Source organism: Ursus arctos, unplaced genomic scaffold (genome assembly GCF_023065955.2).
Source record: "Ursus arctos isolate Adak ecotype North America unplaced genomic scaffold, UrsArc2.0 scaffold_24, whole genome shotgun sequence".
NCBI lineage: Eukaryota > Metazoa > Chordata > Mammalia > Carnivora > Ursidae > Ursus > Ursus arctos.
The window spans coordinates 37,092,689-37,109,492 of record NW_026622919.1 but is presented as its reverse complement, the minus strand read 5'-3'; the positions used below and the strand labels follow the sequence as shown (position 1 = coordinate 37,109,492).

Below are 16,804 nucleotides of genomic sequence, written 5' to 3'. Positions count from 1 at the left end.
ATTAGAAAATCACCATTTGGCGAGCATCACTGTAATAACTCAAGCAAGAAAAATCAATGATGATAAAGCCAGAGGGTGAGAGAGGGTTGAGAAATGGGGCTTTACATGGTCTCAAAGTGTCTCCCTGGAAGACACCATGTTAATCAAGGGATAAAAATTAACATGGTAAGTATTGGGACAAATAGGTATCGTGTGCCTCTGGATGGGAGGCAACGAGAAGAATCCTGAATCAGTTCTGAGAAATTCAGCCAAAAATTTGTTACCTGGGTCTAATCAAGAGGGAAACCCAAACAGAAAATCCTTCGGCAAGATGGCTGCCCTTGAATTGTAAAGAATGTCAAGGTCATGACAGTCAGAGAGAAACTAAGGAACAGTTACAGAGTAAAGGAAGCTTGGGGAATTTGACAACTGGGGGCTTTGACAACCGGGGGATTTGACAGCAGAGTGACCCTCCATGAGGTCCTCTAGCCAGAGAGGACATCCGTGGGACCCCGGGGAGGGGGGGAAGGACACACCAGAGTTCTCTGAACTAGTCTTGCAACATGTTTGAAATTGTTATGGAAAAAAAAAAAAAATACATATCATCTCTTTTTGGAAGATTTTTGGAGCCTACCCCATGTGGTCTCTGGACTCTGTATAAACTTTGGCTGTTTAGAGTCAAGTAATCTGCTTGCTGCTCAGCCTCCCCACCAGACTGAGCATCTCGAATTCCTGGTTGGGCCCTACTGATTTCCATTTCTCTAGAGTTCAGTCCAGAATGTAGGAAGCACTCAGGAGATGTTTGTCAAATCAATGTTCTGGGCAACTCATAACCCCTGAGACCGGCTGGCATATCCCCGGACATGCCGACGGTTGGTAAATACCTCCAGATATTAAGCTCGAATATGCCTCTCTGCAAACCAAAGAGCATCTGTCTGCCCTGCAGCAATGAGCCTTGTGTCCTGGACAGCATCCTGCTTCTACGGGGCACGCTGCCTGAGATCACAGGCTCCAAAGAGCAGTGTTCTTGCCTCATTGCTTTGGAGAGAACAATGGCTCCTGTTTGTTTAATCCCAGCCCATTGTGGCAGCCTTGACTGCACAGAGCTCACTTGTGATTCATGTGAATGTCACTTGAGCTCCCAGAGGTTTGCAGCCATAATTCAACATTTGTTAATAGCCACTTAAAATGTCCCTGAAATAGCTAACAGGCCCAGGGGATGGAAGGTGTTCTGCTAAGAAATCATTCCAGGATGGCAGAAGCAGCCTTGGCCCAAACTTGAGAAGACACGGTTACTTCCAGTTCATGGAGAGGCTTCTCTCTCATCACTGCTTTCTCACACTCCATGAAGAGAGGGACAAGCCCCTCTCAGGGTCCCCAGGGAGAAGACACGAACCTGGAATTCCCTACATCGTCATGGGAGACATACGAGAGCCCGGTTGCAACCACTCCTGCTCTGGAGAGAGGGCCCTCGACTGCCATCCCCTTGGGGGAGGAGAAAACCCAAGAGAACACGCTCCAGAGACTTCCACTGGAAAGCCTCAGTTGACACCACAGAAAGGAGGATATGGATGACTAGAGTCCTGGAAGAGAAGTCAGAAGTCTGATATGTGGGTGGAAATGGCAGGAGGGAGAAGGGGGAGAAGAAACTCAGGCAGGTTGAGGTCTACTGTAACATACTTCACGAATTCTTTAGTTCTCCCAAAACCAAACTGAATACTTGGCCCAACGATGATTGTAGAATTTGAATCAAGACAGTCTCGCTCCAGAGTCCAGCTCTTACCCACTGTATTCTTCTGCCACCTGCCCATCTGTCAATCAGAGTGCACCTGGACTAGATGTCCAAATTCAAGCCACTGGGTCAGAGGCAGAAGCTGAAGCTCTCGATACCAAGCTCTAGCCCCCCGGTGCCTTAAACACAGCTGCTTCTCCCAAAGTCATCCTTTCTGCCACCCAGAGTCGGATTTAAAATGCGGAGGTGCCTGGGTGGCTCAGTCGGTTAAGTGTCTGCCTTCAGCTCAGGTCATGGTTCTGGGGTCCTGGGAATGAGCCCCACATCAGGCTCCCTGCTCAGTGGAGAGTCTGCTTCTCCCTCTCCCTCTGCTGTTCCCCTGTTACTCCCGCTCGTGCACGTGTGTGCTCACTCTCTCTTTCTCTCAAATAAATACATAAAATCTTTTAAATAATGAATGAATGGATGGATGGATGGATGGATGCATGAAAAGGCAGAAAGGGCAGGCAGGGCAGAATCACATGCACAGACTCCTGAGCTCCCCGTTTTGCAACTCAGAGTCGTCCCAAGTGTCACCCTGGCAAGAAGAGACTTCTCCAGCTTCTCAACTTGGCACCCCCACCTGGGCCAGTCTTCCTGCTCGGCTTCGGGTCTGGCAGCTGCCAGGCTCCAGGTTCCCAGGGGAGGATGCAGATAAGTTGAGGGACCTTGTGCCTAAACCCCAACCCTTTGGAGCTGAAGACTTGCTGACAAATGGCCCGACTTCATGCAGCTCAGCCCTGTACAAATAAGCTTGAGGTCTTTACAGAAAACACCCCAAGGAAATCAAAAGGCGTGACTCTAAACCCCACGAGTGCCTGCACCAGTGCCTGCACCAGTGACCCTGCACCAGTCACCAAACCTCTCTGAGCCTTATGTATGTTCAACTGGGAAACAGATACATCACTACCTTTTTCACTTTCAGAGTTAGTGAGGATCACAGAGCATCTTGTAGTGAAAGCATCCAGGGGATCTGGAACCAGAGTTCCCGGTTCAAAACCCAGTTCCACCAATTCCTCGCTAAGTGACATCAGTCCTGTCACTTTTCTGAGCCCCAATTTTTTCCATGCCAGAAAGAGTTACCAATAATCCATCATTCCCAAGGCGGTTGTGAAGACTGAATGAGTTACTCCCCATCAGGTGCCTGACTTTGAACAGGGCCTGGGATATATTCTGTGCTCAGAAAATGTTAGTAATTCACAGGTTTTATAAACTACACAGGAATGACCAAACGGGAGGAATTCTAGATGTGACAAAGTCTATACCCACCAGTAAGAGCAGGAGCTGAGCCCCAGGCTTGATTGCAGCCTCACTCCCCATACTCCTGAGACTTGCTGATGTCGGTACGGATTCCCCCAAAAACATTTTTGCTCTTGGATTCCCCCCTCACTGTGGGGGAATCACCAGCCCCTCTTAGTCATCATAAAAATAACAGCAACAAAATACTGAGCCCTCTACATCAGGCCCGTTGCTAGAAGTTTCACTTCTCTCACTTCCTTCCATGGCTGCAAACGATCCTATGAGGCAAGTGCCAGGGTTATTATTATTTAACAGATGGGGAAACTGAGGCGTGGAGAGGGTCAATAATGTGCCTGAGGTCGTTACTGAGCTCTGTTTTGGACTCCCAGAGCCCTTCACTTCTGACGCCAAATGTGTGGGCTTTCTCCTCATGCCAAACAATTCTGAGGCTGACTACCCAGAGTGTGTGCAAACCCCACAGGTTATGGGCTCGATCCCACGAGAATGTCCCTCACGTCAGGTGCCAGTTATGAGTCCAGGTCACCCACGCTTCTGACTAACTAGCTATATGTCAGAGATTCCCACAACCCCCTTCTCAGATTCAATAATTTGCTAGAATGGCATAGAGAACTCAGGAATTTATTGGTACTACTTATAGGATGCAATTCAGGTTGTGTCTAAGATATGGGGGAGGGGCACAGAGCTTCCATGCCTACCCCCCACCCAGGCACACCACCCTCCCAGCACCTCATATGCTCACCAACCCAGAAGCACTCCGAGTCCCTTCATTTAGAGTTTTCTGTGGAGGTTCATAACATAGGCACCCTGGATTAAATCATGGGTCATTGGGGATTGACTCAATCTCCACCCCTCTCTCCAGTTAGAGGGTTGGTTCCTCTGGCACCCAGCCTCCATCCTAAAGCAATCTAGGGGCCACCAAGAGTCACTTCATCAGCATAAAATCAGGTATGGTTGAAAGGCCCTTATTAAGAATAATCAAAGATTCTCCTCTCGCCCCAATCTCTCAGGAAATTCCAAGGGCATTTAAAGCTCTTGTACCAGGAGCCAAGAACGAAGACCAAATATATATTTCTTATTCATCAAAATCACAGTCACAAAGTCTGGAGCATACACCTCTGGGACCCTAAATTCCATGATCATGCCACAAAGTTAATCTCTTATGTAATTATCTCAGGTGCCAAAGCCCCTTCATCTTTCCAACACTTGCCACTATCCCCTGGTGCTCTGGATCAGGGCATTTTTGGGACCAGATTAGCCTCCTTCCTAGCCCTTGTAGCTCAGTGTCTCTCTACCCCCCACCCACCTCTAATCCATATACCTCCCAGTCTCCCCAGACACCCCATGGAACCAGGCCAGACCAAACCACACCCAAGATTTGCTCTCTAGGATTGGATCTAGAGCCCAGAACTTATGACAAATTCCTCTGGGAACTTCTTCTCAAGAAAGGCACGCACACTCACTTTGGGAGGCCAGGTCTTTGAACAGCCACCCCAAGCCCTGGCCACCCGCACCCACACACTTCCTGTCTGGACAAGCTGAATATCCGCTCTCTTGTCTGCAAGGATTGGCCCACAGCACCCTTTTAACCTTGGTTTCTGAAACACTCAGCCTCAGCCCTGCACGGGGCTGGGAAATGGGGGTGGTTCTGCAGGCTGGACGAGCTGGCTTGCATCTATCATCCATTCTTTCCAATGTCAAATGCCAATGCCCCTCACCTCTGATTTCAAATATCTGTTCAGGAAGGAAATAAATCAGGGATGCTCAGCATTGGAAGGAACTTGAGAGGCCGGTAAATCCAGCCCTTCATCTGACATTGATCCACCCCTACAGCACTGGCAATAAGCAATTGTGTGGCCCGGGCTGGAGCTGCTGACAGGGCACGGGTCCTCAAAACTCCCAGGACGGCTCCTTCCAATCAGCCGGGAGCCACTTCTCTGAACTTCTGCCCCGTACCCGCACTGGGGCTAGCTCTGCGCTCCAGCCTTGCAAGAGAAAGTTTCACTCCTCTTCCCCAGGACTGCCTTCCAAGGGTTTGCAGAAGGCAATCGCCCTGCCTTGGGTCACCCACTTCCCTTTGCAGGCTAAGGAGTCTCAGTTCTTTCCTACGCTCATCACTCATGGTTTCTGTGACATATCAAGAACATCACCCCTGGTCAGCCAGACATCGCTCACCGCCTCCTGCTTTAGAGATGGGCCCGAGCCACGGCCAACGTGAAACTCTCCTCCTTGTGGCTCAAAGCCAGACTGGTGCACATCCAGGAAGAAACGGCACCGAAGGCTGGCTGGGGGAGGAGCGCTGGGAAAGGCAAGCTCAGAGCAGAACTGGGAAAAGATGAGAATTCAGGTGTTGGTGAAGGTATGAGCTAGAATGTGAGCTCCTTGGGGTAGGCAGCAGCTGGGAGAATAGGGATAGCTCAACTCGGAGGATATGGGCAACTGCAGGAAGGGCTTTGCTTGGGCAAGAAGCTCCAAAGAGGAGCAAATCAGCTGCTCCCCGAGGTGTGAATCCTAATTAGATGTTCATTTGAATTATTAAAATAAAAAAAATTAAAAAGATAAACCTCCCCTGGAAATTGGTATAGGCCCCAGTTAAAGACACAGATCTAGAAAGTTCAAGGCTTAGAAGACTTTTGAAACAGGTATTTCCCTCTTTCTAAGCCAGTCATTGGTCCATGTGCCTAGATGATTCTCCTTGTTACCAAACAGACAGAGAAGCTAAAACTCATCACCACGCGGGTTGTACTCCCTAGCAAGGCCTGAGATGGGGTTTCTCATCCAGGTGATTTATTGAGGGAAAGACCTCAGGGAGTGAGGCATGCAGGATATGGGCAAGGGAGAAAAGATAAGCAAAGATATTGAAACCACCAGAGAGTTCCGGCTCAGCCTCGTCCTGTGGGAAACTCTGGAGTGTAAACTGCTTGGAAAGTTGTACCATCTTGAGGCAAGATGGCTGGTAATTTGGGTCAGTTAGTCGCTGGCCACGGGCTGCCCCCAGGCGGTGGGGAGGTGAATAACTTCCCAGCTATTCCCAGGAGTGGCGGTGCTATTGGTACAGCTATGAGTGATCAAGAACCTGACCCCTAGCAGCACCAAAGGGGACCTCGGCAGCATCTTCCAAAGATGTCCTTGCTAATTCATACGCGCATCCCCGCTCACAAGCACAGGACTAGTGATGGAAACTTTCAGTCAGACCAATATGATGCAGCCAGGCTCATGGACAGGATTTTGGAAGTAGGGTGCTGTGCCTCCCTTTACCCCACTACAACCACTCAGCATATCAGAGTGTTTCTGCTTCCACTGCACAGATCTATCTAAATAAAACAAATAAATGGATAAATAGATCTGGTTGCAAAAGAACATCAGCTCCCTCCCCCAAATAGAAGTTAAAAGTTGCAGTGTCAGGGAACAAACGTGGAATCCGAAAAATAAATGTTGGTTATACTTTACTGCAGTAGAGTTCGACAGGTGGGCAAGTCCTTTGGAATCACCCACTTCAACCCCCTCATTTTACAGATGAGGAAACTGAGGCCCCCAGAGGCTAGTTATCTTGCCCAAGGTTGTACGACTCAACCAACAGAAGTCAATAAATACAGGCAAATACATTCCTCCCGTGTCTCATGCTTGATTTCTTGAGTAAAAATTTCCATGATCACTGAGGTAATCAATATAGAGCGTACCTGAGTCATGAGAAATAAGTACTGGGAGGTAGAAAGATGCTTCAGCATCAAAAGGATGACACTTTTTGGAATGCTGTTCCCAAATAAAGCCTAACCCAGTAAACACGCTTCTATCCTAAGCTTCAGATTTATCAAATAATCAGCATGTATTTCTGGGGGCATCTGCTACCCAGTAACCACTAAGGCCAGTCTGTATGGACTAGTTTTAAGTCCACTGCATGGGTGAAATGTGATCTATGGAATTTCACACTTGCAGGGGCGATGATGTAGGCCATTAGTTCCAGGTTATAACAGATTGTGGGTCAAATGGCCCTGCAGTCCGGTTTGCTATTTCAACTCAGTTCCATCAAACATAAACACTCAGACAAAAGAGAAAACACACAGCATACTTTCAGTTATCTCTTGACCTAGGTGGTATATTTTTTGTCTGATGGAGAGAATGGGATCCTTGGTACTTTGAAATATGAACTGCTCTATGGAGCAATAGCTCTGACAGCAAACCTGGTGCTAAAAGCTGCCAATTCGGTCTTTGGGGGATTTCTTTTTTTTTAATGGGATCCCATTTCAGCTCGTACTATAGAAACCAGTGGTGAGCAAGGATTTGCTTTGCAGAAAAATTCCTAGAACTCATCTCTTCATTAAGGGAAGGACTTTCTGTAGGAAGGAAAAGGGAACCACTATAGAGAGGGGGAAAGGGACCCATTACCAATCCAATAAGTCCTAGGGCAACAGAGGCACAGACACGTAGGCTCGCCCCACAAGCATCGAGGCACTAGCTCTATGGTCTGTGCAGCGGTATCCGCTTTTCTCTGCGAGTTGATGATGTGGGTCATTGTAACAGCTCCCAGTCACTACCCTATCCATCCAACATGTCAGAGAGAATTCAATACACCCCTGAAAGCTTTACTTCCAGGGAGCCACAACCTCACGTCCTGCAAATCAGAAGTGGGACCAAAGAAAAAAATCCCTCGCTCAGCTTGGCAGTGGTTGCCTTTCCAACCACATGGCAAATGCTCACAAAACGTCCAAGCACCTTAAGGAATAAAAGTGCAGTTTAGGGGCGCCTGGGTGGCTCAGGTCATGATCCCAGGGTCCTGGGATCGAGCCCCGCATCGGGCTCCCTACTCGGCAGGAAGCCTGCTTCTCCCTCTCCCACTCCCCCTGCCTGTATTCCCTCTCTCGCGGTCTCTCTGTCAAATAAATAAAATCCTAAAAAAAAAAAAAAAAAAGTGCAGTTTCGACCATTTGTCATAGAGCCCCAAGACTTCACAAGTGATGGAGAGACAGGGTCGTCTACACCCATGTAATGAGGCAGACAGGAATGGTCTGTACAAAGAGAATCTCATGGTCTCTGTAGTCCATGGTCCTCATGACTCTGCATAGTCATAAGGTTGGGCCTCATCTAGAAGCAGGGTCAGGCGATCTAATTTGGTATCAACGAACACATCCGTGGTTCATCCTAGTAAGCATACAACAAACAGTGGGACCAAGATAGTTTCAGGTCAATGCACAGATGAATTATCGATCAAGTGCCATCAGAGGAGGGGAACTGGTGTTCAGTTGTGAACCTAAAATCCAAAGAGGCTGAATTAAGAGGGGTGGTTACCACTGGCTCTCACAAATTATCCCTAGTGCTTCTGGCAGAGAAGGCAAAACGCAGCCCACAAGAGGGGTATTGATCAGACCTAGCTTTGGATTTTGCTTTGACGCTAAGTGGACCTTGGAGGGAATCTCTAACACCCTGGACACTACCCCGGGGACACAAGAGAGCAAGCTGACACTGATTGGATGTGTGCCGCACGCCAAACAAGTCACCAGAGGCACAGAAGGTGTGGTCCCAGGCACACGGACACACAAATGTGCACACACTGTGTGACCGGACAGAGCTACTCCCAAGCCCCAAAATAAGACATGTAATTGCATCCGGGTGCTACTGCAGGCAATTTTTGTCTTTCTTCTCTATTCTTTCCCCACACTGCCCAAGTGTTCTCCAATGAGCATGGATTGTTTCCATCATCTGGAAGTATATTATTAAAATAATGACCATAATGAGACACGTCATCCCGGTGCAGGTGGGATCCCAGATACCTACGCTGGAGAAGAAGGCTGAAAAATTGTTATCTCCCTTTCTATCAGCTAGCGTGTCAACTTACCTTCCAGTAGCTTCAAGCCCACTTAACGCACTTGGAAGACACATTTTGAGAGCTTTACCATGTGCTAAGCAATTCTAAGCCCTGAGAATATAAGGTCAGTAAAGACATCATGTCTTACAGGGAAGAGAGACAGAAATAGGCAATGCATAAAAATTATCTGTGGCTAAAGAATTCAGGTATTAAATCAAATCATCTCTGAGGGCTCTTCTAGCGTAAACACTTTGAGTCTAAGGCTAGGAAAGGCACAGTGAGTGCTCTGACAGAGGAGGGAGCCAAAATGCTCTTTCAAAGACAGAGGAGGAAGAAATTCATTTAGATTACGGTCATGGAGGGGAGGGATTGGCAATGGTTTCCTGGAAAAGGCTACAGAGATATTAGAGCTGGATTTTAAAGGACCCATCGGATTTAAAGACATAAACATGGGGGCGGGGGGGCGCGGAAGCCAAAAGTCAGTCACAAACAAAAGATTCTGGGTCTGGTCAGGAAACAGAAAGCAACTTGTAATCAACAACCGGCCGCGTGCTGGCCCGTATTCAGCCTCTCATGCACAGATAATGCATTTGACAATCCGAGATGCCGGCTCTCAACCAGCTCTCCATCTAGAAAGGATGGGAAATGAGCAGTGAGCTCTCAGATGGCAAGTCCCTGGCCTGGCGTTATAACTGCTGCCGAGCAGGTGTTCTCTTGGGTCAACAGAGGGAAGACTGTGCGTGCAGTAACATGACGCATGGTCATAAAAGCTCTGGGCCTCGTGTGGAGGTCACTCAGCTCCTTGCAGGGGCCGGTGCCGCACGAGCTTCCGCGGGGGGGGGGGGGGGGGGGGGAGGGCGGGGTCAGTAGCATGAGCTGCAATGTGGAAGCCCAGAGGGTAGGGAAGGAGAGGATGTTTAGGCCACAGAATTGATAGGAGCCAAAGCCCAGGGGAAGTGGAAATCTAAGCATAAGCATTGAGAGAACGTAGAACCCAGGAGCATAGCAGTTGCCTGTGCTCTAAAGCTGGTGGTGAGTCACAGTAAGGAAGAGTAGGAAGAACACTGGCCTAGAGTCAAGGGAGCCAGCATCTAGCGCAGGCTCAGTCAACACTCCCGTGGGCCGCGCAGCAGAGCAAGGGGTCCACCCCGTATGCACCAGGCCTCCGCCACACGCGGCCTCTTGCCATACACTACCGCCCTGGATCAGTACAACTCCAAGTGTCAGGTATTACTGTTTCGATTCTTAAAAATGGGGAAAGTGAGGCTAAGGAACTTGCTGAAGATTAAACAGTAAATGGGAACACAGGTGGAATTCCAGCTCAGCTCTTGCCCCAAAGCCCCCAGTCTTCACGCGCCTACTCCTCATGTAATAAGAAAGGCCGAGAGGTTAGCTGTGAACCCACCAGCCTTGGGCAAGAATCCCAAGCATGTAGCCTCCTAAGCCCTCACCTCTACGTCTTTGTAACGCTATGTGGTACAGACACATAAGACCCATAGATGTGCCTCTAACAAGATCTCATTGTGGAGAGACCTCGCTTTCAGTAAGAAAGAAATGCCTTTCCTAAGAAATCTCAAGTTTGTTGGTTTAAGATTTTGTATGAGAGAGCACGCGCGCACAAACGGGGAGAGGCAGAGGCAGAAGCAGACTCCCCACTGAGCAGGGAGCCAAATGCCGGACTTGATTCCAGGAGCTTGGAATCATGACCTGAGCCAAAGGCAAATGCTTAACCAACTGAGCCCCCCAGGAGACCCAGAAATCTCAAGTTGAAAGCACAAACACACACAACTACGGTAATCGAGTTACAAGTGCCAACTGAAGGGTCATTTGCATTCCTGAACTTGGAGGCAGATGAACCCCACTGTGATGAGCAGAGAAACAACGTGAAATAGTCACATGCTAGTCACAAACAATGGAGTTGCCACCTGTCAGCAATAGTTAGCTAGCGAACCCAGCTGTGACCTCCACTCTAAGAAATCCCACCTCTGCAAGGCTGGGCTTTAACCCTGGGCTCCAGAGAGAGAAAACAGCAGCACTTCCATCTCCCTGGTTCATGCTCACAGCATGAGTCATCACCTGACTCCTACGGTGGGCTGCAAACAGGGCAGGTGCAGTGGACAATAACACTCCTCCTAACATGGAGAAAGTCCTGTCCCAGCCTTCCATCTGCACAGTTGTCACAAAGTACAAAAGGACATTCACATGTAGTGTCTCACATGGCTCCTCCTCCCAATAACCCTGTGAGTTAGAAAGTCAGGTATTAATAGGAGATGTCCATGACCAAATCGAAGCCTAGGGAATAAGCTAGAAAATGATGGAGCTGGGATTCGAACCCATTCAAGCTAAGAAGTGGCTCCTAATTGTAACCTTAGACCGCCCACCGTCACGGCCAGAGACACCCCATCCGGACCTCCATCCATCTGTCTCGTGGAGGTCAGTGGGGCAATCTCCCCCAAGCAGGCACTATGGAAGCAAGCCCTGTTCTGCTTTCCCTGGAAGGACAAACACGTGCCTATCTGCATTCAGATCATCCCAGGTGAGGGCTAAGAGTGTACCAGCATCAGCATGGAGCACAGCTGTTTACACGGCAGTCAGAACTCCACACCTGGCTTCCTGGGACTTTTAACCTCCACAAACAGTCCTTCCCTCTGCTAGAATCATGGCTCATTCACTAATTAAAGGGTATTATGCACTTCATTGCACACCAGCTAAGAACCTGGAATAAGAAAGCTTATGCAGAAGCAATAACCCTGGAGACAGCACTAGGTATGCTTTATGGAAAAAGAAAAACAGGAAAAGTGATCCACTTGGGACCTCCCCTCCCCCAACCTTCTCTAATACTGTCAGCCACAGCATGTAAAGCAAGAAGCCACCCAGCATAGGACAAACCCAGGCAGGGCCTAACAAATAAGCCAACTGGAGAGGGATGAGCAGCAGAGAGAATGAATGAGTGAGAACGCCAATGAACTAGACTTCTCCCATAACCACCTGCGAGGTTCTCTGCCCTAAGAATGAGCATACTATACCCTAGGCCAAAAGGGACAGGTGTACAAAGGGGCAGTGGGAAGGATTATCCCTCACTGCAAGGTCTTGGAACAAATCTGGTGTGCGTCCCCTCTCACAGAGGCTCAGCATGGCTTTCCGCTGCGATCAAAGGGTAAGAAAGATCAGAGGTCCACCTGGGGCCTCCTCCAGATTTCCTGGAGTGGGTGCTCTTTTTGACACTTCCCGCACAGCGTGGGGATCCAGCCCTGAGGCTCACCCCCTTTTCGGTGCTGGGGGAGGGCATACGTTGAGGGTCAGTCCAAGGGGGAACACGCCTGGATTTGGTGAGGATGGCAGAGAGTGACGTGCCACTCACTATTTAATAAACCATACCCACAAGCGACTTTACTATTGGAGAGACATCCCGGAGAGGTCAAAGGCCCACGTAAGGCTTGAAGGCCTGATCTTTGGCCTCTTGGGACTCCAGTAACTCAAATGATGGGCTAAGTGCAAAACAGTAGCCGTGGGTCAAAGAACCTTTCCTTGGAAATGGAACTTGATCATGAATTGCGAGGAAGCCACTAGTTGGACACGCAGTTATGAGGATGTTTGAGAACTCGGTCCAGGGTCTGCTACCAACTGCAGTTTCTCTCCATGTGTTCCTTGTGTGTTCACGCAGACAGAGGAACAGCGAGTGCATTTTCGAGCTGCAAAGTGCAGTGGTGAAGCCAAGTGTTACCACGGCACTAGAAAGCACAGGTGGGATACAAGGATGGTCTCAGCCTTCAGGAACGAGGCATTTTCCCCTTCCCTCTCAAGCCACCTAAGACATCATTTGTGCATGGCCTGTTTTAGGGTCCTCTTTGCTCCATTTAGAAGGGCTTCCAGTACGGCTGTCCCTTCCGCCAGCTCAGACCCTCTTCGTCTTTAGTATAAAGACACCACCACTGATTTTGTTGTGCTCTCCCTCACGGTGTTTAAAACGGAGAGTAAAAACAGCTCCCCCAGGAAACAGACCTCTATGGGATGCAAGTGGCAAGGCCCCTTCCTCCCTGGCACTCTGGGCTTTTCCAGAATCACAGACAGCCAACTGCAAGTACAGAGGCTGCAGGCAGAGCCTGGTTGTGGCATTAACAGGAACTCAGAGCAAGAAGCCGGTAGGCAGTAGATCGGAGAGCAGGTGGGGAATGGACGCACTATCGGCAAGGTAGGGCATGTCTCAATTAGGCAGAGGGCCCAGACAAGTGCTGATGACAGAGTCCAGTTCCTTTGCAACTGCTGCACCTGCCACCCAGAACCTACCATGACAATTTGGTTCAAGGCTCTGAGACCCCAGTGCTCTGAGTTCTCCCTAAGGCAGCTATGGGAGAAGCGGCCACCATGGGCTTCTAGAGGGTCCCATGGCCCCCGAAGCCCCAGAGTTGCCTGGAAGCAAGGAGGGGGCTGAAGCTGCAGTCTGACCCCTTACACCAAGTTATGCCCAGCAGCCCACTAATTGGGCAGAGAACCCTGGCAATGACAGCTCTCCGCCCATCCTTTCCCTGCCCCTCTAGGAAGCCCCATCCTGAATGTTAGCCACATCCCCCTCCGCCTTTCCTCTTTACTCAGCTCCACACTCCTCCTCCAGGCTTTCCAATCCCACAGCTGCTTGCCCCCTCCCCACACCACTCCTCTCGCAACCACGTTGTTAAGCGATTGCACAGACAGCAAACCAAGCCTTTGAGTTTCAAGCCGAAGCTCCCAGACAAGCCAGCCTGGACCGCGTCACCCTCACAGGCGCCTCACTGGCCATCCTCCTACACACGGGCCTCCACTTACACGCTCCTTTTGGGCCCAAGCACCCTAGACATCTCTTTGCTTCCAACCTGCCAGCAGACCAGACGGACACCGGGGGTCCCCCGGCCTCTCCTCTCCCCACACGGAGCTCGGAATCCACACAAGAGAAGCAAGCACAAAGACCTCCACCCCCGGGCGGCATCACCTGCTCCAGCAAGCTCCCAAAGCCACTGGAACCACCCAGGCTGCCTGGGGCCCCACACCCCCTTCTCTGGCAGCTTTAGCTCCAGCCCAGCCCACAGGATGCAGTGCCTGATGCCACTTCCGAGCAGAGAAAGAGAGAGAAAAAAAATGCCACCTCGTCAATGACAAGCTGTTCCAATCACACAGCTCAGATACCAAGTGCCCTGGACAACGGACAGCTCTGGCCTCCTCCCTCTGGTTGGGAGGAAGCCAACTCAGCACATCTGGGGGAGCGATCCCCCACCGCAGGCCCCCTGCTCACCCTCCACATCTGACCAGACAACTGCACCCCATTCCAGGAGGCGGACTTCTCCGACCACTTCCAACAACTCCGGCCAACTACCCTCTTGGCCTTCAACTCAGGCACCATACGCTCTCTCCTGCTCCAAAGCACAGGGAGACCCCCGGCGCGGCCACTTCTCAAGAGCACCAGGCGCAAGAATGAGCTGAAAACCAAGTACTCACCGTGGTGAAGTCCTGGTGGCCGCACTCCTGCCCTTTGAACTTGCAGTACAGCATCATATCCTTCAGGTCGTGGCCCACGCGATGCAGGAACTCCAGCATGCTGAACTGCTTGGGTTTGTAGTGTTTGAAGTTGGCCTTCTGCCGCAGGGCCTCCAGCACCGCGGGGTCGGCCAGGTGCGGATCCGGGATCTGCAGGTTGACGTCGAGCAAGGCCAGCAGCTCCCCGGCGTGGTACAGGTCATTGGTGGTCAGCCTGGAGAAGCGGAAGCCATTGAGGTTGCAGAGGGTCACAGCCGGGAAGACCAGGCTCTGGGCCACCACCTCATCCACCTTGGTGACGTGCTGGTAGGAGAGGTAGTAGGACACCCTCTCGGAGCTCTCCACCAGCAGCAGGCCCAGGGAGCCCACGAAGGCCACGGCCCAGAGCACACGCCGAATGGTCATCGGCCCGTACACGAAGATGTGCCGGATGCCGTGCAGGGTGGAGGTGTTGGCGAAGATGTGGATGCTCGAGGGCTGCAGGCTGCCCTCGCTGGGGCTCTCCTTGAGGTCCATGGGGACCCTGTGCAGTTCCGCAACTGGCTTCAGGTTGATCCAATTTCAGGGAAGAGTTCCCAGTCCTCGGGCTCTGCTCAAACCTTGACGTTCAAGGGAGAGAACACGGCAAAGCAAGCATCAGGCCAGGCGCCTTGAGTTTATCCTGGGAGCCCAGCCGCACGGTGCCAGGGGTGAGTGTTTATATAAACCCATTCAAACTCTAGCTCCTGATTTTTTCCAGGCGATAAGGAGGGCTGGTTTTATTTAGGGAGACACCAAGGTGATGTGGAAGAGATGTGGGTGGGAAGGGAGAGCTTAGCCAATGGAAATAAAGTCCTCCCCCCTACACACGCCACTAGAGACAAGATTAAAAGCGAGAGCGAGGGAGAAAATGCTTCAAACAAGTCGCTCGGCAGCCCGGAGCCTGTTAACCAGTGCATAATGCCCCGCGTTGAGCATCCCGGGGATGTCGCGCGGCCACGCTGATGCACTGCGGGCGGGCGCAGCGCGGAGCCTCCCGAGCCGCCGCCGCTCGGCTCGGCTCCCGGCGCCGCTCTGGACCCCGGATTCCGCTTCTCGCCGCCGGCCGCCGGCCCTCCTCGCCGCCTCCTCCAGCCCCCGCCCCCCCCTCTCGGGCGGAATTCCAAATGCCGGCGGGCCGCGCCAGCGCCCGGAGAGGAGGCAGCGCGCGACCGCGGAGAGACGCGGACCCGGAGGCTGGCAGGACGCGGGGGCTCCGCGGGCCTCGCCTCTCCCCCCGCCTCCCGGAAGTAAGGCGAGACCCAGAGGGCGCTGAGCGAGCCGGCCTTCTCCCCTCCCCCGCTTCAATCCCTCCCCCCCCCCGCGTTCCGGGGGTAGGAGGTGGGGGCGGGGCGGGAGGTAGGGGGTGGGGGTGGTGGGGACCCGGCGAAAGTTTCTTTTTGGCCACCTTCGGAGGGAGCTAACGGGGGCCCCTCGCGGAAGGTGGAGAACTGGCCCTGAGAGTGAGAACGTGACACCCCTCCCCGCGGATGGCAAGGAGGCACTTGGTAAACTCCCCCGCGCCAGGTGTTGGGGTGGAGATAGGGTTCCTTTGCCCGAATTCTGCTCCCAGGTCACACTCAGCTTGGGGCCTCGCCAGGGGAGCTCCGGAATGTGGGGAAGGTAGAGAGCAGTCTAAAACCACAGTGCGTCTGGGGCTGGCCACCTGAGAGCCTGAGGGGAACATTCCAGGGAGCCAGGAGCCCCTCCTGAGATGGAAGAGCCAGGCGTCCCTTGGAGACCCAGAGAAAGAGCAACAAGTAGACCCCCCCCCAAACTGCTGTCCCAAGGTTCTGTATCTGAAGAGGAAAGACAGCTGGGGTTCCAGGTAGGGCTGGCTGCATTCCCTTTGGGCTGTGTGTGTGTGTGTGTGTTCTGCCCCAGGATTTGCCAGATGGAAGCACAGCTGGAGATAGAGGTAGGAGCAAAGGATTGGGGTTTCAGCTGCCTACCTCCTTTTCCTGAAAATCCCCTGGAAGTCAGCCCCTGCTAGCAGGTGGGTGTGATTTGCCACATGCCAGGGATCAAATGGCCGGAACCTGTAGAATCCGTGATGCTAAATCCCATCAGGAGGAAAGGAACAGAAAATTCCAGGGGCCAACCCAATGCACACAGCCAAGCTGGGGCAGAGCCTCACGAAAGCGCCTTGTTGAGCCAACTTGGTGTCCCCAGGGCAGGCCAAGCTTAAATACTCCTTGGAAGGCATTTGAGAAGAAAGCGGCCTCAGGAATGGCCCTCCTGCTTTGTATCTACTTCGAAATATTTCCCTGTGCCATCTGCCCTCTTGCTAACCCAGATCCAAACAGAACAGTATCCGAATGCTCTCTGAGGCAATAAACATGTGGCATTGAATTAGTGGTGTATTGATCCTGGGAGCTCAGAGCACAGAAGCATTGCAAGTAAACACAAATGGCAGAGGCTAGCCCACCTCACGCATGTGCCGTCTCAGAGGTCCCAGACCCCTGCGT

The 16,804-nt window shown here is 51.6% G+C and overlaps 1 protein-coding gene across 1 annotated transcript in view; it reads right to left on the bottom strand.

Annotated features, from left to right (window-relative positions):
* Positions 1–14,834, bottom strand: part of ASIC2 (acid sensing ion channel subunit 2) — a 987,213-nt gene extending 972,379 nt beyond the window's left edge. Inside the window, exon 1 of the mRNA XM_026517621.4 lies at positions 14,280–14,834. Coding sequence (XP_026373406.1) covers positions 14,280–14,834 — 555 coding nt within the window. The remainder of the gene's footprint in view (positions 1–14,279) is intronic.
* Positions 14,835–16,804: the final 1,970 nt, after the last annotated feature.